Here is a 20,519-nt window from a genome sequence, read left to right as displayed (position 1 = left end):
TGTATATACTAGTAACGGATTATGTAAGTGGAGACCACGCATAATGCAGAATTGCAACAATTTATAGCACTTATCTACTCCTTAGCATGCCACTCCAACATCTGTAAAGTCGATTTAACCCCAGGACAACTTTTTTTTTTCTTTTTTTTTAACGTTTTTATTTATTTTTGAGAGACAGAGCGCAAGCAGGAGAGAGGCAAAGAGAGAGGGAGACACAGAATCCGAAGCAGGCTCCAGGCTCTGAGCGGCCAGCACAGAGCCCGACGCGGGGCTCAAATCCACGAACCATAAGATCATGGCCTGAGCTGAAGTCGGACGCTTAACCAACTGAGCCACCCTGGCTCCCCAGCTCCAGGACAACTTTCTGAGGCAGGTGTATTATATCATCTTCATTTTCACAGACGGGGAAACTGAGGCCCCAAGAAGTTTAGTAACCTTCCCACGGTTGCACAGCTGGGACACAGCAGAGGTGGGATCTGAATCCTGGAGAAATGGCTCTGGAGTGCCTACTCTTGGCCACGACACTGCACAGCCTCTCAGTAAACACCAGCTTGTCTATTCAGTTACTGCTCTCACTGGCGGTGCAGTGGGGTGCAGAGAAGGCTCACAGACAGCTCCCCAAGACTCAAGACCCAACCCCTAGGGTTACAGGAGTCAGGGGAAAGAGTGTTCCAGACAGAGGGGTCTGCATATACAAAGGCGGGGAGGTAAGAGAACGCAGGGCGTATGGGAAGAACGGGAGATGGCTGGAGGATGGGGCGATGCTGGGCAGAGGGCGCCTGAGGGTGGGATTCAGGCAGGTCCAAGGCCAAGGAGGGTCCCTGGTGCCCGGACGTTAGCCTGAAGGCAATGCAGAGCCAGAGAAGGAAATACAGAGAGTCCCTCCCCAATGCTGCCTTTCTCTGGGTCGACTCACATTGCCCTGGCAGGTGGAGAAGGTTGACTCAGCCACTGCTGTGAGCTGAAGGGAGCGGGGGAGCTGCCACCCCCATTCCCATCCCGCCGCGAGCTGACGCCCCTGCAGCCTCCCCAACACCAGCTCTACCGGCACATAGAAACCATCGCAGCCAGCTGGGAGCGGCGGGCTCTGTCATGCTGCCAGGGAGCTGAGCGTAGCCCGGCCAGACTGCCGGCTGCCTGATGGAAGCTTCACGCCCCTGCCCAAACCCAGCCTCCTGAGGACCCCGGGGGGACTGCTCACCCCACCCCACGGCCCACCACAGCGCCCAGTATGCTGGCCGTCCATCCTCGCTCGGCTGGCCCCAGGGGCCAGCACTTTGCTCATTCAAATTGAATACATATGTCCTTTCCTCCGGCTCTTCCATTTTCCCACGTCCGTCCTTGAGACACAGCTACCTGTGTGCACGGAACGTTCACTTGGGCCAAAGCAAAACTACTGAGGAAGCCTCCATGCCTATCAATGAGGAACCAGTTCAAAAACTCTGCTGATGGGGCGCCTGAGTGGCTCAGTCGGTTGAGCGTCTGACTTCGGCTCAGGTCATGATCTCGCGGTTCGGGAGTTCGAGCCCCGCGTCGGGCTCTGGGCTGACAGCTCGGAGCCTGGAGCCTGCTTCGGATTCTGTGTCTGCCTCTCTCTCTCTCTCTCTCTTTCTCAAAAATAAATATTAAAAAAAGATTTTTGTTTAAATTCTGGTGAATCCATACCACGGAATACTACACAGCAGTTAAAAAGAATAATACAGATCTATTATCCCGGGGTACCGGCATGAAAACACCTCCAAGACACGTTGGAGAAACGTGGGTGGAAAAACAAATTGCAGAGTAACATATCCAGTGTATCATCATTTGGGTAAAAACAAAACAAAAACAGGGGCGCCTGGGTGGCTCAGTCGGTAAGGCGTCTGACGCTCAGGTCACGATCGGGCGGTTCATGAGTTCGAGCCCCGCGTCGGGCTCTGGGCTGACGGCTTGGAGCCTGGAGCCTGTTTCAGATTCTGTGTCTCCCTCTTTCCCTGCCCCTCCCCCACTCGCACTCTGTCTCTCTCTTTCTCTCAAAAACATAGGAACATTTAAAAAAAAAAAAAAAACCCAATTCGTGGCCTCTCGAATTCTCCAAGTCTACAAACACACAGGTAAATGAGAAAAGCACCTGGAAGGAAGCACATCAAAGTAACAGAAAGAACGAAGAGGTGGAGGGAGGGACCCTGTGTGTGCCTCTGTGTTGAGTTTTAGAAGGAGAATGTGTTTATGGATATTTGGGTTCTTTAAAAAGTGTGTTAAAACACCCCCCCCCACACACACACACACAGAGGGGAAAAGCGGGTTAAAATGCCCACCACCCTGGGGCTGCGTTCAGCGTCACTTTTCAGACAGCTGTCACATTCAGCATCTTGTCTAATTCTTGCCACACCCCCCCCCTTGAGGACAAGGTTCAAAACTCCATTTTACAGACCCAGAAACTGGACCAGAGAGGTGTAACAAGCCACTCCAGATCGCATGCAAGGCCAAGGGGGCTCACGGTCCTGGCCCCGAGCCCAGGGCTCCTTCTCAGCGGCACGTGGGCGCCTATGAGGGTGTGGGGCCCACGCTGGGGCCGGGCAGGTGCCCCTGTTCTGAGCTGTCAGCCAGCTCACAGAGCCCCTTCAGGGAGGGGAGTGGGGCTTTGTCAGGGAAAGAGGGAAGAAAAGACGAGCGGCAAAAGAAGAGATGATGAACCGCCACCCACGACAAAAATCAGACATCATTGATGTGTCGCCCACTGAGTGGGATGGGTCTGCCGCGTCACCCAGCAAATCTCGTGTGGGAAGGAGCCTCGCAGGGCCGGTCCCCCGAGCCTGACATTTCAAGCCTCTCCCTCTCTCTCTCTCTCTCTCTCCCCACCACCCCCCCCCCCAGGCTGCTCACCCCAGGCTCTCAGCTGCGCGGTTTCCAGCTGAGTGGTTCCAGGAATGCTTCTGCTCAGTTCCCAGAACACCATAGCCGGGGCAGTAGAACTGTGCTTCTCAGAAGGTGCTAGAACCTGAGGAGCAATGTGCGAAAAACCCAACACCCTCTAGTGCAGAAAGTGCCGTCCCTCTTTCAACAACTATTTTAGCACCACGTGTCTGAGGGTGTGCAGAGGCAGGAGGAGGCCGGAGGGACCCAGGAAGCATGGCTGGGCCTCTCCAGGGACAGCCAGAAAGGACTCCTGTACAGAAGGAGGGGACTGGAGGGGGCACAGGACACATACGCAAACCTCAGCTGCACAAGGACCGCGCACGTTCAGAGAAGAGAGCTTTGGTCAAATCATGGACCTCCAGTCATTCATATAACGGGAAACAAACTCACGAGGCCATGAGACCAGCGACAACAGCTGGCATCCTGAGCTTTCTGGTCCCAGCTTTGCCACCTTGGTCAAGGCTCTGAACCTCTCTGGGTCTCAGTTTCCCTATCTGTAACATGGGTGCCTATTACACGTGTCTTTAGGGTATTGTGATATCTGGATGGAGGACAGATAATACCATAATTAAGTCAAATGTAACAAGTACAGGGTATCCATAAAATCTGGAAACGGATTCTATGAGTGTATCTATATGTGTTCGTGTTCATTTGTTTGTTCTATGTGTGTTCGTGCTCATTTATTTGTTCGCTTTATAGAGTGAAAATGTCCTAGACAACATTGTATATATTTGTCCGTTTCTAGACTTTATGAACACTCTATGTATAAACATAATTACACATACAAATAGTATATTAGACAAACGTTATATATATATACATATTCATTATATAAATATAATGAAATAAACTATAGTCATAACACAATAAAATAAAACATACTAATAACTCCTCACACAGAATGAGGGACTATCCATGCCCAAGAACTCGGGGGTATTCCCTCATTTCATGCTCACAGCAAGGCCTTGCAGCGGATACTAGCATTTATCCCCACGTTACAGACGGGCAAACTAAGGCACAGGGAACCGAAGTGAGCCGCCTACTTGCCAGAGTCACCCCGGGGTCTAAAAGACAAAGCCAGCTTCAGAAGGGAGGGCAGTCTAACTTCCGGCCTGTGCTATTAACCACCGCTCTACACCCGTCCCGCTCTGCAGCCAAGGCCAGACAAAACTCAACCGCACACAGAGCGCCCTGGGCGCTGGTGGGGCGCCCAACAGGGCCTTAAATGCAAGATCCTCGAGTATGGCTCTCTTGGAGGAGCAAGACCAGATCGAATTTGTTCACCACACTTGGAATAGAAATGCGCAAGGGGGGGGCGGGGGGAGGGGGGCCTAAACATTCACGGAGGGAAGGGAAATCAGCATGGAATTCATCAGCCAAAGGCTAGAAAAAAAAAAAGTCTCCCATAATTCAGGCCCCGCGACGTAAGCGCCCTTGCTAGCACCTGCGGGGGGCTGCCCAAACCTGGGAGGGGCCGGCACCCCTCCAACGCGAAGCCCCTGGAGGCCAGCCCCGGGGGGGGGGGGGGGGGGGGGGCGGGCGCCCGGGGCCGAGGGCGGAGCGGCCTACCTTCCTCGGCGTCGTTCCTCAGGGAGGCCTCCAGCAGGGCCACGCTGGCCTCGAAGGACACCTTCTTCCGCCGGCCGCCCGTGCTGCGCTTCCGCTCGTGCTTCCGCTTGCGGTGCTGCAAGTCCTGCTCGTACTGCGCCCACTTCTTGAGCTGCTGGGCCCGGCGCTTCTGGGCGGCGCGCAGCCGCTCCAGCGTGGGCACCTTCTCCAACAGCTGCAGCTCCGTCAACAGGTCCACGTGGCTGGCCATGGCCTTGGCGCCTCCCCACACCCCGGCGGGGCGCTAGCGCGGTGCGCCGGGTGCCAGCGGAGCGCGGGGGCTCCTGCGGGACTGGGGCCTCATGGTGGGGCCTGTGCGGGGAGAGAGACACAGATGGACAAGCCGGTCAGGCTCAAAACACCGATCAGAGGGTGTCGCTCGCCCCGTGTTGAGAACACTTGCTTTTTCTATTTTACTCCTTTTTTTAAATTGAGATATAATTAGCCTATAACGTTGCGGAAGTCTGGGGCGCAAAGCGTTGATTTGATACACTTATCTATTGGCAATATGGTGACCCTTGCAGCCTTAGCTGCGTGATTACTCCGTCGCGTCGCATAATTACTGCTTTTTTGGGGTTGCATTGTTATTTCACAGAAGGTTGTTATAGTGTTATAACATATAAGGAGCTTGTTATACTGCTATAACACGTAAAGGGTTTTGGTCATTTTTAAAGGAATTAATACCATATTTTACATTTCTCGGTATTAATTTATAATATGGTAAATACTGACAGATATAATCCACAAAAACAAAATCTCTTGGAGATCCTTAATTTTAAGAGCATAAAGGGGTCCTAAGACCCCTTTAGGCAAGTTTGGTAATTGCCTACCTACAGGAGTCTAGAACATCTTAGTTCAAGTTTTCTTCTTTGGGTGACCTTAAATTTTTCTTTTAAATCATGCCTTTTGTGGGTCGCCTAGGTGGCCCAGTCGGTTATGCCTCGACTCCTGGTTTCAGCTCAGGTCACGATCTCACAGTTTGTGAGTTTGAGCCCCACATTGGGCTCCATGCTAACAGCTAGGAGCCTGCTTGAGATTCTCTCTCTCCCTCACTCTCTGCCCTTCTCCCACTTGTGCTCTCTCTCTCTCTCTCTCTCTCTCTCTCTCTCTCTCAGAATAAATAAACAATAGGGGCGCCTGGGTGGCTCAGTCGGTTGAGCATCCGACTTCGGCTCAGGTCATGATCTTGCGGTTTGTGAGTTCAAGCCCCGCGTAGGGCTCTGCGCTGACAGCTGGGAGCCTCCTTCGGAGTCTGTGTCTCCTCCTCTCTCTGCCCCTCCCCTGCTCATGCTCTGTCTCTCTGTCTCTCAATAATAAATAAGCGTTAAAGAAAAATTTTTTTTAAAGAATAAATAAATCACACCTCTTGCTCTCATAGATTCCTGGACAACACGAAGTCGGCAAAATTTCAATCTCATTCCAGCGGGTCCCTGTCCCTCATTCAGCACAGACCCTATGGGTTCTCACACACAGGGAAAGAGTCTTGGCACAATCACTCGCACCTCTTTAAGCCTGTTTTCCTGCCTTTATAATGTTGTAGCCACCTCCCAGAACTGATAGGAATAAAGAGAGCTGACCAAAAAGTGTTATACAACTAACAGCAGAAACAGCTTGGAGGAAGAAGATCAGGGACATGTAAATGCAGCCCATCCGGGAAGCCACAGCAAGGCTGGTGGATGATTGTGGGCTGTTGGGTAATTAGACAGGAGACTGGCGCAGGTCTGCATTTGCATAATGCCTTAATGCCTGCTGGTCCCAAGGGGTCAGGATAGCCTTGGGCTTCAGGAAGTGATCACTGGTCTTCTGGGTTCCCTGCTCTGCTCCCAGACTGTCCATCCTCCAGACGCTAAACACCAGGCTTCAGCCTTAGCCTGGACCCTTGGGAGCTCAGGTTGGCCAGGTTGTTCTTCTGGTCCCTCCCAGCTCCCAGTCTGGAGGGCAGACAAGCAAATGGGGAAGGGGCTGGCTTGGCCAGGCTGGAGGGCAAAAGCCCTAAGGGTCCGAGTAAACTTGATTCAAATGTAAACAGAAGCTGAAGGTAAGACTCAGCAAAAAAACAAAACAAAACAAAACAAAAAAACACAAACAAACAGCATGCCTACAGCCTTTGGTTACTTTTTGTTTCGTTTTGCTTTGAATACCATGCAAGGCTTTATTTTTTTATTGAGAGAGAGAGAGAGGGATGCAAATGAATGAGGGGAGGGGAGTGCGGGGGTGGAGAGAGAGAAGTGGGGCTCACCTAGGGCTTGTGTTTTTACCTGAATCGGGGCTGGAGCTCACCAGAAGGGAGGTGCGAGCCCACCCCACGCGGGGCTCGTGCTCACCTGATGTGGGGCTCGAACTCACCAACTGCAAGATCGCGACCTGAGCAGAAGTCAGATGCTTAACGGCTGAGCCCCCCAGGCGGCCCCCATGCAATGCTTTTTAAATTAATTTATTAAAATTTTTATTTTGAGTTGTTGTAGATGCACATGCAGTTGTGGCAAATAATAGGCAACGTTTACCTAGTTTATCCCTATGATAGCATCCTGCCAAACTGTAGTACAAGATCACAACCGGGGACCCTGACATTGACACAACCTAGCAATCCATTCAGAGTAGGTTTGGGGCGCCTGGGTGCCTCAGTCGGTTAACCGTCCTACTCTTGATATCTGCTCAGGTCATGAGCTCACGGTTTCATGAGTTCAAGCCCCGGGTCAGGTTCTGCACGCTGACAGCACAGAGCCTGCTTGGGATTCTCTCTCTCCCACTCTCTCTGCCCCTCCCCCATTTGTGCTCTCTCTGTCTCTCTCAAAATAAATAAATAAACTTAAAAAAAAATCCCTGGGGGCACCTAGGTGGCTCAGTCGGTTAAGCGTCCGACTTCGGCTCAGGTCATGATCTCGCAGTCCGTGAGTTCGAGCCCTGCGTCGGGTTCTGTGCTGACAGCTCAGAGCCTGGAGCCTGTTTCAGATTCTGTGTCTCCCTCTCTCTCTGACCCTCCCACACTCTGTCTCTGTCTCTCTCAAAACATAAACAAACATTAAAAAAATTAAAAAGGGGCGCCTGGGTGGCTCAGTCGGTTAAGCGTCCAACTTCAGCTCAGGTCACGATCTTGCGGTCTGTGGGTTCGAGCCCCGCGTCAGGCTCTGGGCTGATGGCTCAGAGCCTGGAGCCTGCTTCAGATTCTGTGTCTCCCTCTCTCTCTGACCCTCCCCCGTTCATGCTGTCTCTCTCTGTCTCAAAAATAAATAAAGGTTAAAATTTTTTTTTTTTAAATCCCTGGTTTTACATGAACTCGTTTGTGCGTGTGTGTTTAGTTTTACACAACGTCATCCGACGTGTAGGTTTGTGTGTCCATCACCAAGGTTGAGGTACGAACAGCTCCATCACCCGAGGATCCCTAACCTCCCTTCTCTCAAAGCACTCCCGTCCTTGCCCTTGGCAGTCACTAACCTGGTCCCCATCTCCAGAATTTTGTCACTTCGAAAATGAGTAAGGTTCCATTGTGCGGATGTACCACGGTGTGTTAACCCTTTACTCACCGAAGAATGTCTGGGCTCTTTCCAGCTTGGGGCTATCACATTCATGTGCAAGCTTTGTGTGAATACAAGTTTTCACTTCTTTGGAGCAAATGCCCAAGAGTACAAATGCTGGCCCATGTGGTAATGACATGATTAGTTCTATGTGAAAACAAAACAAAACTGTCAAACTGTTTCCCAGAGTGACGGTACCATTGTTCATTCCCGCCAGCGACGTATGAGCATTCCGGTTCCTCCACCAGCATTTGGTGCTGTCACTGTGTCGTATTTTAGCCATTTAGATAGATATTTTGGTTGCCTTTTTCAAAAGTGGGGAGTTCGGAAGCGCTGTATTCACAACCACATCATCTCATCGTGATGGCTAGAGCTGGCGGACCACATATTCACGTCTCCCCACTTCCTCAAGTGATCAAACGCTGAACGCATATCTGCTCTGTGACAAGCCCTGCTTCAGAGATGGAACACGGACTAGCTCTACCTTCTAGGAAACCCCAGTCTGTCTGTCTTCTGTCTGTCTACCAGTGTATCTACAGATTCTTTTCATCCTCCTGGCAATCTAATGAGGTAGGTACTATCATCATCCCCGTTTCACAGAGAGGGAAATTGAGGCACAGAGAGATTAAGTAATTTACCTAGCATCACATCCTAGCTAGAAAATGGAAGAGCCAGTCCGCCTGGGGTTATGAGGAAGGCTCTCCAGAGCAGGGGACAACCATTAAGAACGAGGAGGGGGAGGAGGGGCACCTGGGTGGCTCAGTCGGTTAAGCATCCGACTTTGGCTCAGGTCATGATCTTGGGGTTCATGAGTTCGAGCCCCGCGTCAGTCTGTGTGCTGCCAGCTCGGAGCCTGGAGCCTGCTTTGGATTCTGTGTCTCCCTCTCTCTCTGCCCCTCTCCCTTTCACACACTCTCTCTCTCTCTCTCAAAAATAAATAAACATTAAAATTAAAAAAAAAAAGGGAATGATGAGGAAGAGTAGTTTGCCAGATGAAAAGGACAGACACAGGCGGAGAGGAAGCTGGGCAGTGTTTAAAGGCATGCAGGGGGGCCGACCGCCATGGAGGGAATTCTAGGGACCAACACCCACAGTCACGGCTTGAGGAGAATGGACTGCTCAGCCCAAAAAGAAGAAGGGGCAGGGCGGGGGAGAGGGCAATTTGTGGCGAGAGGCCAGACTTCACTGGGAAGCCCCCTGGTCCACGTCGCATCTGGCTGGCCAGCTGGTTGGGTGTTGGACCACACCATGTTTTATCACGCTGTAATGTATTGCTAATGTTTACAACTTGAAACTTTAACATCCAAAATCAGATCTTCAGGTTTTCTTAGACCATCTCAGCATCGGCCACACGGGGCTCACGCGGCAACAACCCGCAGATGCGGAGGAGGACTGTCCCATGCAGGTAGGGACACTACCCTCCCACCCATTACCCCACCTGACCTCCTTCACTAATTGGCATCACTTTGCCGGTACCTGTGGTCATCTGAGTTCGCAAGCCCCGTCTTAGGCAGAATGAGACAGCAGTCTCCAAATACCCAGAAAGAAAGAAAAGAGAGTCTATGTATCTCCCCAGGGAAGAACAGGAGTGGGCCCAGGGGCACAGTGCTGTGCACCTGTCCTCAGAGCAGCCCAACAAACAATTCAGCGAGGGGCTTGTGGTCTCAGGAGGCGGCAGATTCTCCATCACTCACTGGAGAACGCCGTTTCCCCTTCGGTCAGATCGGCCTGAGTATTCCACAAGATTGCTTTTGGCCCTCACATTCTGTACACACTTACTCCTTTTTGCAATATTGAGTGTTTACTGATCACCCACTAAGTGAGAGATACCAAAAGCCTGCCAAGACTAAAGATAAGAAGCATACCAATCACTTATCCTGTTCATTAAAGCACTTAATCCTTTTCTAAGGACTCCCAGCCATCTTCTTAGCCAAGTGTTTCCCTAAGTGTGGAAAGAGAATCCACTCCAAGAAAATTTTCAAAAGTATGGGACAAGATTTAACATCACGGGAACTCAGAGAAAGAGCAACTTCTCTTCTTCGCCTCTTTTTTAATCCATCAGATTTTCTCCAGGAGACAGTGTCCGTGGGGTGCTCATAGACCTTAAACATCATTATAACCCTGTCAATCTCCCTTGTAAACAAAGAGAAGGCGGGCCTCAGGCTCATAGCGTTGGGGATAGAACGCAAAAACATGGTTTTGTTTTCTGTGTATTTGTTTTCGCAGTTACTGTTTATTTATGGTGGTGATAAAATAAATAAATAAAATTTCCTTTTGAAATGAATCCACTTCCGTGGAAAACTAGCAAGGTGGCTGCCAAAAATATGAAATAGTGATGGCACTCAATGCTGGCAAAAATTGTAAGTGATTGGCGTTTGGGATATCCAGCGGGCTATTGATGGCCAATGACAATTTTATAAGGGAAGCACTCATGCGAACTCATGATTTCATCTGACAAATATTTCCTGGGTATCGGTACCTATCGCGTGCCAGGACTGTGCTGATGGCTAGGGGTACAGCAGGGCCAAAGACAGGCACAGTCCTTAGCCACTGGATAGATGGCATCAGGCCCCAGGCAGACAGAAGGCACTCACTGCAGTGTCCTCCCCGGCTAGGGCAGTGTGCTCGGGAGGACAGAATTAAGGGCAATTGCCCAGCCCCCTGCAGCAAGGTGAGGACAGTGCCTCCCAAGGGCCAATAAAAGGGGCCAGAGCACATTTTCCTCTGACTTTGCTCTCCCTGCCAGCCCCTCCTGCCTCACCCCTCTAGGTTCCCTGGAGCTGGAGCTCCAGGACAGCTCCCTCTTGACTGCTGGTTTTCAGGTGACCCAGTTTCCCCCAATAGACCCACACACCTCCTCCCACCCCCCGTCCGAGAAAACCCTGCTCGGTCTAATTAAAGAATTGCCATCGTGCTGCTAACACAGCAGCTGGGCGGCCCCCAAGGCAGGGCACTTGCCTGGGTGCTGGGGCAGCCCACAGAAGTCCCGGCTCCTATGGGCTGTGGACCGGCCCCCTCCGAGACCTGGGCGCACCTGTCCGCACTCTCAGAGGAAGCCCTGGATGGTGATGGGGACGCAGCCCAAACTGTCAGGACCTGGGAGACCAACGGCATCATCAGCACTTAAAGGGGATCCCCAAGGAGGCCCTCATTTGTAGGAACACCAGCCCCACGGAGATATATGAAGCCCAGTGTTTTGCGGGAACGTCCGCAAGGGCCATCCTGCAGAGAGCTGGGCACACGTGGCCGAAAGTCAGTGGCGTGGTCAGCGGCGTGGCCAGGCTGGCGAGGCAGGTGTGGAAGCGGTCTGCAGAGGCCAGGTTGGGGTGAGACCACCCAGGAAGTGTGTGTGATATAAGGAGAGAAATCAGAAGCAGGGGGAAATAGGGCAGGCACTTAATTCTCCCACAGGTGTCTGTATGAGGTCTGGGCGGATGAAACAAAAGAGGCTGAGGGTGGGCAGCCGGAAGTCTGAGGCCAAGCCACTTGACCTCGGCGGGGCAGGACAGGCATCTGGGGTGAGCCTCGATTCCGCCTCTGGTTCCTGTCTGACAAAATCTGAACTTGATTTCTCTTGGTGCCTCTACTAACCCTTGCTGTCTGCTAAGGGGGAAACTGAGTCGGTATATACCTGCGGGAACAGGGGCTGCACTCCAGAAAGCTGAGCCTTGAGGGGAAAAGGGTGAGGAAGTTTGCTGGGGCTTGGAGGCAAGGTGGAAGGGGGGCTGAGGAGGACACTCTACAGAACCCCTTCCTCCTTGAAAATAAGAAGAGGCCGTTACAAAAGTGTCGTTTGGGGAATGATGGGTCTCTGGGGAAACCAGAAAAGGAAGAAAGGCATGGGTCCCTTGAAAGGCACAGTGTGCTTGCTCGTGGTCCTTGTAGTTTCCCCAGGGTTACTCTGTGCTGGGCCCTGATTGGCCAGAACCTGTCAGCGAGGGCCAAAGCCCAGCCACGTGTGATTGGCTGGGGGTAGGCACGTGACCTAAACTGCCCCAGTCAGGAGCTCTGTTTTCCTCTTGCCCCTGAAGTGGAAACATGAACCCCAGTGGCAGCCGGAAACCAGCCTTTGGAAGGAACCAATACTTGGGAGTAGGAAGAGGGAAACAAGGGTCCTTTAACTTAGGGGCTTCTGGACTTCCAGAAGGCACTGTTGTCTGAAGCAAGATGAGTGGCCTCTTGCTGGGGCACGTTGCCCGATACAGCGGCCTAAACTTGGGGCCCCACGCTGAAGGCCAGCCTCGAGGAAGAAGCGGAAGGCCAAAGCCACGTTCTATCAGGTTCTATCAGCAGCCCCACCCCCCTCCCCCCACCCCAAGATGGGAGCAGGGGGCCCGGGCCTTGGGACTCCTTAATCCCAGGGGAGAACCTGGCTGACCCCTCTTTGGACCCGAGCCTAGTAGCGCTTGAGAAAAACAACACGGAGGCAGGTGAATTCAAATTGAAGAGCCTTCAAAACATGAGTCAGACGGTGTCTCAAAGTTCACGCCGTTAAAATGTGAAGATTTTTTTTCTTTTCCTTGTTCTTCGGCTATTCTCCTCCACACAATATTGGCAGGATCCTAGAGGAAGACCATGCGTGCTTTCTCCTCGCACTTCCTGTGCTGTCGAGCACGAGGGAAAGGGGGAAACAAAACAAACAGCACTGGCTTGCCCTCCTCCTTGGATCTCGCTTGGGACCCACTTTCTCTCCTAAAGGATGTACGCCCCCACCCTTCCGCAACACGCATCTTTGAAAAACAGCATCGCCACCCCACCCTCCCCACCCCACCCCCACCCCGCTCCCCTGCCCCAGTATAAAAATGCCTTACTCATGAGCAAAGAGACTTCCGGCACCCTCGGTGCTCCAACTACCTGAGTTAGGAATGAGCCTGGTCACCCTCAACCCCATCCTCATGGGATGTGATGGACTCACTCTCCTATCCCTGCTGGGAGGTACCTTCTAGACTTCAAGCACAGTCATCCTAGACAGACATTCTGGTTTTAAGTCTGGGGACTCGGGTCCCCAACGGCCTGCTCCTCAAGTCTGCCTCTCCCAGCTGGGCTCCTTCATTCGGACCTCTGAGTGACGGCCGTGGGCTCGGCCCTGACTTGTCACTGGCTCTTGAAGCCTGTTTACCATGACCCGATTTGGCAAGACTTTGAGGGGAACCAAGGCGAGGGAGGGTGGCAGGATTCAAAAGCCCACAAGTTCAGCAAGAACAAGGAAGGATCAAGTAACTTGCACAGCTTGAACTTTCTTGGGAAAAGAGTCTCACCCAGCACCGGGGATAATAATAGCCCAGTGGACCTCTGACGGAACTGGCTGGGCCATATTGGCAGGAAAAGACCAGGCCTTAACAAAAGCCATGAGCTATTTTCCAGGTCTCTAGAGGACAGGGTTGGGATCATGGACGAGCAAAATGAAGAAGCAGGATCAGCCTGGCATGGGGAAAAATCGTCTCAAGTTGACAACTGAACAAAGCCCAGCCATGGCACAATGCTGGGGTCCCCTCCAAGGCCACTCACGAGGCTGCTGAGAGGGAAGGTCCCACCACCCATGTGGGCTGGTAGGTGGGACGGTCCCAGGGAGCCCCCATCCTGGCCCGGCAGGCAGATCATCTGTGTTAGGAGCAAGTACTCCATCATGCACATTCGCAGCCCAGAACTTGGTAACCACCAGGCTAGATAGTCTGTAAGGACTATTCCAAGTAGACACTGATTGACGATGTTTCGGATTCATCCTGCCCGTGATGGTGAGGCAGCTCACACAGGCTCAGCTCCAAGAAAGCTTCAAAGGAAACCACAGCTCGAACAGGTGAAGGAAAACCCATGCACACATCAGTCTTTCATGCTGAGTTTCTCCCCGCGAACCTGAACCCACAGAGAGGCCCACGTACTTTTGGATAAGAATGTCAAGTGTGGGGGAGGCTGCAGGGGCCAGAGGGAAGGTGCCAAGGATGGGGCACACACAAAGCTGACATGATGTCTACGAACATTAGTCAGTCACAGTGACAGTGCTGCACCAAACAGCCAGGCTTCTAAAGAAGCTTATGTAAGAGCTAAGCACGGGGAAACAGGAGTCAAATTACACATACTGCTTCTCCAGGCTTCAGGGAGTGTGGTCCACCCCCTCTCTTTGCAGGGAGGGAAAAAGCTCCCTTTGCAGCTGGAAGGATCCTTTTCCAAAGGAGGCCACCTGTGGCCACAAAATGCCCTCCTGGGTTACACATTTATTGAACAGGGGATGGCCATTCACACTGGCTAAGCCTAGAGTGGCCTCTGTCTTCTCTGCCTGCCTCTTTCTGCCTGGTAAAGCTTTCTTTTTTGACAGCCCAGGCTAAGCTTTTCTCTGTTGCACCAGCTCTCAGGTTAGTGATGGCTACTTGGAGCGCTGTGAAGGCAGGGTTTATGGGGCCATGTGTGACAACAGGAGGAATGAGTGGTGGGATCGATTAGTAATGTCTGCCACAGATAAAGCAGTGGGGAGTGGCTTGCATGCTTACTGAGCACACACCTGGGAGCATGCTTGCCTAACCTTGGATTTCAACACTTGCCTTTGCCCCGTTGTTCAAAATCCTTAAACACAAACATCTAGAAAGTTATCAGATTGAGTGGAAGGGCCCCTCAAATCGCAGTTTAGGTTCTAGTAGGAATCTCTCTAATAATTCACCCTATTCTCTAATCACTTCAAGGGGGTAGAATGAAGAACCAACCCCTTAAATTGACTGGATCCGGATTCTAGGAAGTGTATGCTGAGCCAGCTCAAGCAAAGGAGGGCAGCTTGCGAGCTGACCGCCACCTCTCTCAGCTCTGCCCCTGGAGAGTAGGAGATACACATTCTGGTGACGGGATGGGGTCCATTCTTGAAGGGGGAGGGGCAGAGTCACTACTACAAGCCCGGGATCACTTTCTCGTCCGTTCCAAACATCGCGGGTCCAACACCACTGCCAACATAAAGGAAGAAGGGGACTGTGGTCTGCTTCCTAACAAGACCTCTCTTTCCACTTCAGAAACTAGCAAGCTCTCTCCTCCCCTTTGGGCCAGGGGTGTTCTTGGCCAATTGGAAGTAGCAGAGATGGAAATTTTAAGGAGTTTTTCATATTGTTTGTTCACTGAGGTTTAGAGAAGATTCCAAGGAAGTGAGGACAGCAAAAAAAAAAAAAAAAAGAGAGAGAGAGAGAGAAAGTCCCACAATGGAGGAAGGAAGAAAGAGGAGGGAAGGTCAAGGCGGAGAGTGGACACCTTGACCATGCAACCAATAAGTGGTCGAGCTGGGATGTGAACCCAGGTCTGCTTAATTCCAAAGTCTATGTACATAAAGGGAGAAGAAGAAGAGGAGGAGAAGGAGAGGAAGAAGAGGAAGAAGAGGAGGAAGGAACTAGGGAAAACCCTACAAGAACCTGAACTGCTTTAAAAGACCTTCCTCATGGGGCCCCTGCGTGGCTCACTTGGTTAAGCTTCTGACTCTTGATTTCAGTTCAGGCCATGATCTCACAGTTCGAAAGTTCGAGCCCTGCATCGAGCTCTGCACTGACAATATGAGGCCTGCTTGGGATTCTGTGTCTCCCTCTCTCTCTGTCCCACCCACGCACTCTCTCTCTCTCTCTCCCTTCTCCCCCTCTCTCTCAAAAATAAATAAATAAACTTTAAAAGACCTTCCTCATGAAATGCAAGATTTCAGAGAATCCACAGTGTTAGTGATCAAGGAGACAGGAGGACACTTTGACTAAGAAAACGAACAGCTGAGTTTGTACTAAAACAAATATTTAGTGAAGTCAGTAGAAAGTGAAATGTAATGACTTAATGAAACTAAGGTATCACATCAGAGAAGCTATAAGATGTGTAGAAGAAATTAACCCAGGGATAAACAATGCAAAGTGACAAGGGCAGCGTCTGTCCACGGTGCACTCCCCACGTATCAGGCTCTCTCCATGTAATGGCCCTTGGAACCATTGCACCAACCCTGCAGTGGAGGTGTTGTTCCCATTTCAAAGACCGGAAGACTGAGACTCAGAGGTAAGGAACTTGGAAGGAGGGCTGATATTCTGGTTGTTGGTGGCTAGCCTCTCTTCTGACTGGTCTATGCCTGTGCCATGATGGTTAGGTAATTTTAATATCTCCCCTGCTTGAAAAGAAAAAATAATAGCCCACTGTCGACCAGAAGCCTTACTGTTAACATAATATAACATAAACAATGGATTAATGCATCTTTGTAGGTTATATGTACTATATTCCGTATCCTTGCAATGAAGTAAGCTAGAGAGAAGAAAATGTTATTAAGAAACTCCTAAGAGGGGCACCTGAATGGCTCAGTTGGTTAGGCATCCGACTTTGGCTCAGGTCATGGTCCCTCGGTTTGTGAGTTCAAGCCCCACGTCGGGCTCTGTGCTGACAGCTCAGAGCCTGGAGCCTGCTTCAGATTCTGTGTCTCCCTCTCTCTCTGCCCCTCCCCTGTTCATGCTCTCTCTCTCTCTCTCTCTCTCTCTCAAAAATGAATAAAGTTTAAAAAAAAAAAGAAAGAAATTCATAAGAAAAAATACACTTCTGGGACTGTACTGTATCGAAAAAAAATCCACGGATATGTAGACCCATGCAGTTCAAACCTGTGCTGTTCAAGGGTCAACTGTAAACTCACCCTAAGTTTCATAAAACCTGCCTTCCTAAACCCCTGTGGGCCCAGGCTTCCCTTTCTTGGTGAGCACTTTCTCATTTTTACTTCCCCCAACAGCTCCTGAGCCAGATTCCCACCAGCAACTGTCCTGTCTCCTCTCCTCCCCTCTCGTCCCCTCTCCTCTCCTCTCCACGAGATGAAATTCAGTAGTTAGCCAGGAAGTTTCCAGATGCCCGGGGTTTCACTAAATGACACTTCTGTGCATTAGGTAGCCTTTGAAGTCCCTCTATCCTGGGTCTGTGACCTCCCAGGTCAGCACGCGGCGAGGAACAAGCCACATTGGACTGCCTTTCATTACTTTCCTTCCTCCGCTCTTTGATCGCCAGCCAGCCTCCCTTCTGATTCTCTCCCCTTGGCTCCTCTGGAGCGTGCGGCACTCCAGGCAGACCTCTGCTTCCCCTCTGACCAGCTGTATTTCCACCGAACACGGTCAGTTCTCAGTGAGCCACAGACGCGATGCCCTGAAAGTGATGTTACTGTCACAGCTGAATCTGTCTCCTCGCGATGAAAACACAGGTTCACTTCGTGAGCCACTTCGGTCTATCCTCAGACGTCTGGGGCCCTAATCACAACCCTGCACTCGACATTGCCCCCAGCAAATTACCGGAAACCCTCCCTATCTTATACCTGGTGTCACCCGGGGGGAGCTGGTTTCAGGATTTTCTTCTGGCAATTGATTCACTTTCATTTTTTGTTTTTTAACTTAAGACCTCATGCATTTACTCAATAAATTAATAAGTATTTATTGCCGTCTACTATGTGCTAGGAAGTAAAATAAGGGGGCTCTGAGAGTCCCTGAATGAACCAAACTATTGATCAGAAAGGTTCTGCTTTAGGTAATGGCAGAGTAGCCTCTCAGATATAATTATTATAAACCACACACGCGCGCGCACGCACACACACACACACACACACACACATCTATCAGAAGGCACTCGGTTTGTTCACTTACAAGCATACAGAAAATAGAGGGGAATCAACACCCGAAAGAAGGAAATGGTGACTTCCGTGTTTTTATAGGGTTTTCCCCAAGGACAGAACCCAGTTAACGTTCATGGTGGCTACAACGTGGATGGAGACCTTTGCTCTTATTGTCTGAGCAATTAGAGGGCAGAATTCAAGTAACTACACCTGGAAAGTGAGGAGACAGGTCTCAGAAAATAGCCACAGGACAGTAGCCCCGAATTCTGAGTATAAATTCCACCCAAGTTTCTCTGAATGACGCATGTATGGGGGGAGGTTCCAAGCAGCTCAGCTAAGACCAAAGGAACAGAACAAAAGATTCCAGCTGTTGTCCACACAGGGGAAACTGAGTTCAGAGTTTGAGTTTGGTCAAGTTAACTGCCTGATAAAACAAACGAAGGAAATCATTACCGTTCTGGGGAACATAATAAAATCAACGGTCTCTTCAAGTCTCGCTCACAATGGTTCAGAATGTCATCCAAAATTACTAGGAAAAAAAAAAATTAAAAACAAACAGGAAAATGTGGCCCAAAGTCAAGAGGAAAGGCAATCAACAGAGATCTACCCCAAGATGCCCCAGATGTTGGAAGTCAACAGATAAGGATTTAAAGCAGCTACCTGTAACTTTGCTCGAGGGTGTAAAAGAACATAAATGAGCAAATAGAAACTATCGACACAGCAAAGAAGAAAACCCAAACTCTTCATGAGATCAGCTAAACCCCCACCAACACCTTCCTCGGCATCCTGACTCGTGCTTTCCACTAAGGACAATCACGAAGTTCTCTCTCATACTGAGTGCAGTGACCCTTTTTTGAGTACCTTCCAAGTGCCAGGTATTGGGCAAGTTTTGAGGGGCAAAAACACAACACAGAATCTTGAACCCTGGTCCCAAAGACCAGATCGGTCATCTGACAACATCTGTTTAGACCACTAGCCCCTTCTCAGCTCCTTTCCTTCTCTTTCAGGTCTTCAAGTAGGAAAAGAGAGTAAAGTCCCACTGTGGCCTCTTTCCAGCTTCCAGATCATTCCTGACGGCACCATGTGCCCGACAAAAAGCACACACAGGAATGAGGGGCAGGCTGTCAGACCTCCGCAGTCTCCTTCCACAGCAAAAGCATGGTCCAGTGGCTGATTACACTCAGTGGGTCCGTAAAAAAACTCTACGTACAGACATCAGAGGGAGTCGACGGGGAGGCCCTTCTTCATCCTGTTGTGTTAAGAGGTGTTTTCCTTTTTCTTTGTTTTCAAATGTCTGTTTATTTTGAGAGACAGAGAGACAGAGAGAGAGCATGTGAGCGGGCAAAGGGCAGAGAGAGAGAGAGGGAGGGAAAGAATCCCAAGCAGGCTCTGCACTGTCATTGTGGAGCCCAATGTGGGGCCCAAACTCACGAACCGTGAGATCATGATCACCTGAGCTGAAACCAAGAGTCAGACGTTTAACCAACTGAGCCTCCCAGGCGCTCCCTGCTTTTTCAAAACCTGTTAAGAAAGAAGTTCTCAAACTCGGCTACACGTTGGAATCACCTGGAGATGCTAGGAACTTATATTAAGACCGCAGAGCAAGACTACTATACATCCACGAGCACGGCCAAAAAAATTTTTAAGACAGAAAATAGCAGATCTTGGCAAGAATTCTTATACACTGGGGATATAAATTGGTACCACCACTTTTAAAAACTGCTCGGCAGTTTTAATCTAGCAGTTTCATTCCTAGAAGTATACCCAAACAGAAATTTCTGCATACGTTCCCCAAAAGGCACGTATAAGAATGTCAATAGCGCGGCTTGTGATTGTCCTAAGGTATGTAAACTATCCAAAATGCCCACCCTCAGTAGTCTAGAGAAGAATGGCTCATCACACTAGGAACCACTGTAGAGCAAGGAGAGTGAGCAATCCGCAATTACACCCGTCGGTACGGAAGATTCTCACGACGTTAACCAAAATAAGCCAAACACACACAACCGGTGCACGCTATACGATTCCATTTAGGTGAAATTCAGCAGCAGGCAATTGATCGGCATAGTGGTTTTGGGGTGGAGGAGCTTCTGGAAAGGGACCTAAAAGGGGCTGCAGGAATACTGGTAAGATTCTGGGTTTTGAGCAGGATCTGGGCATCTGCAGCCAGTGAACGATTCATTCACTTGAGGGTTGTGTACTTTCCTATATTTGTTTTACCTTAATAAATCATTAAAACTAAAAAAAAAAAAATACCGATGTGTGTGAGTCCCACCTCGAGAGATTCTGGTTTAATTGGTCTCGGCCAGGCATTGCCATTTTGAAAAGCTCCCCAGTTGGGCTAATGTACATCCAAGAACCACTGTGTTAGAACTTGGCAACCCTCCTTACTACTTCTTGGAGCAAACAGTGCTGCTGCTTCTCCAGAAAAGTCTAAAGCAAGATGTTTTCTGTCGTAACACCAGCAGCTCCAGAGATGGTTAATAGGTGTCACGAGGGGAACGGGGTTTCATGGTCAAAGATGTGATTTTAAAAATTCTGATGATCAGCTTTTATTGGGCACTTAGTGAACTCCTAGAGCTAGCTTTCTTGCTTCGTCCCCACTGTCACGTTCAGTTAGCACAACAAGGGGTGCCCAGGTGGTTCTGTGGGTTGAGCTTCCGGCTTTTGGTCTCAGCTCAGGTCTTGATATCAGGGTAGTGAGTTCAAGCCCCACGCGGGGCATGGAGCCTGCTTAAAAAAAAAGTAATCATCACAACAAGTCTATGAGGAAGGTACTGTGAGCCCTCCTTTTATAGAAGGGTTGAGCACAGCTCACGGGGGTTAAGAGATTGCCAAGTTTACACAGCCAGGAAAGCAACAGGGCTAGGATCCACATCCACATTGGCCTTGACACCAAAGCCCGTGCTCTGAACCGCTACTCTAGA

The 20,519-nt window shown here is 50.4% G+C and overlaps 1 protein-coding gene across 4 annotated transcripts in view; it reads right to left on the bottom strand.

Annotated features, from left to right (window-relative positions):
- Positions 1-20,519, bottom strand: part of PPP1R16B (protein phosphatase 1 regulatory subunit 16B) — a 101,156-nt gene that overhangs the window by 68,659 nt on the left and 11,978 nt on the right. For 3 of the 4 annotated variants that reach the window (XM_086702189.1, XM_025932190.2, XM_086702188.1), the window contains exon 2: positions 4,468-4,818. The exons of the other annotated variant lie outside the window; for it this stretch is intronic. In XM_086702189.1, the coding sequence (XP_086558315.1) occupies positions 4,468-4,717 (250 nt within the window). In that variant the 5' untranslated portion in view covers positions 4,718-4,818. The remainder of the gene's footprint in view (positions 1-4,467; positions 4,819-20,519) is intronic. 4 annotated transcript variants of the gene reach the window in all.

Source organism: Puma concolor, chromosome A3 (genome assembly GCF_028749965.1).
Source record: "Puma concolor isolate L17-30 chromosome A3, mPumCon1.1.hap2, whole genome shotgun sequence".
Lineage (NCBI taxonomy): Eukaryota > Metazoa > Chordata > Mammalia > Carnivora > Felidae > Puma > Puma concolor.
The sequence above is the reverse complement of the archived record's forward strand: the minus strand, read 5'-3'. Positions and strand labels throughout refer to the sequence as shown.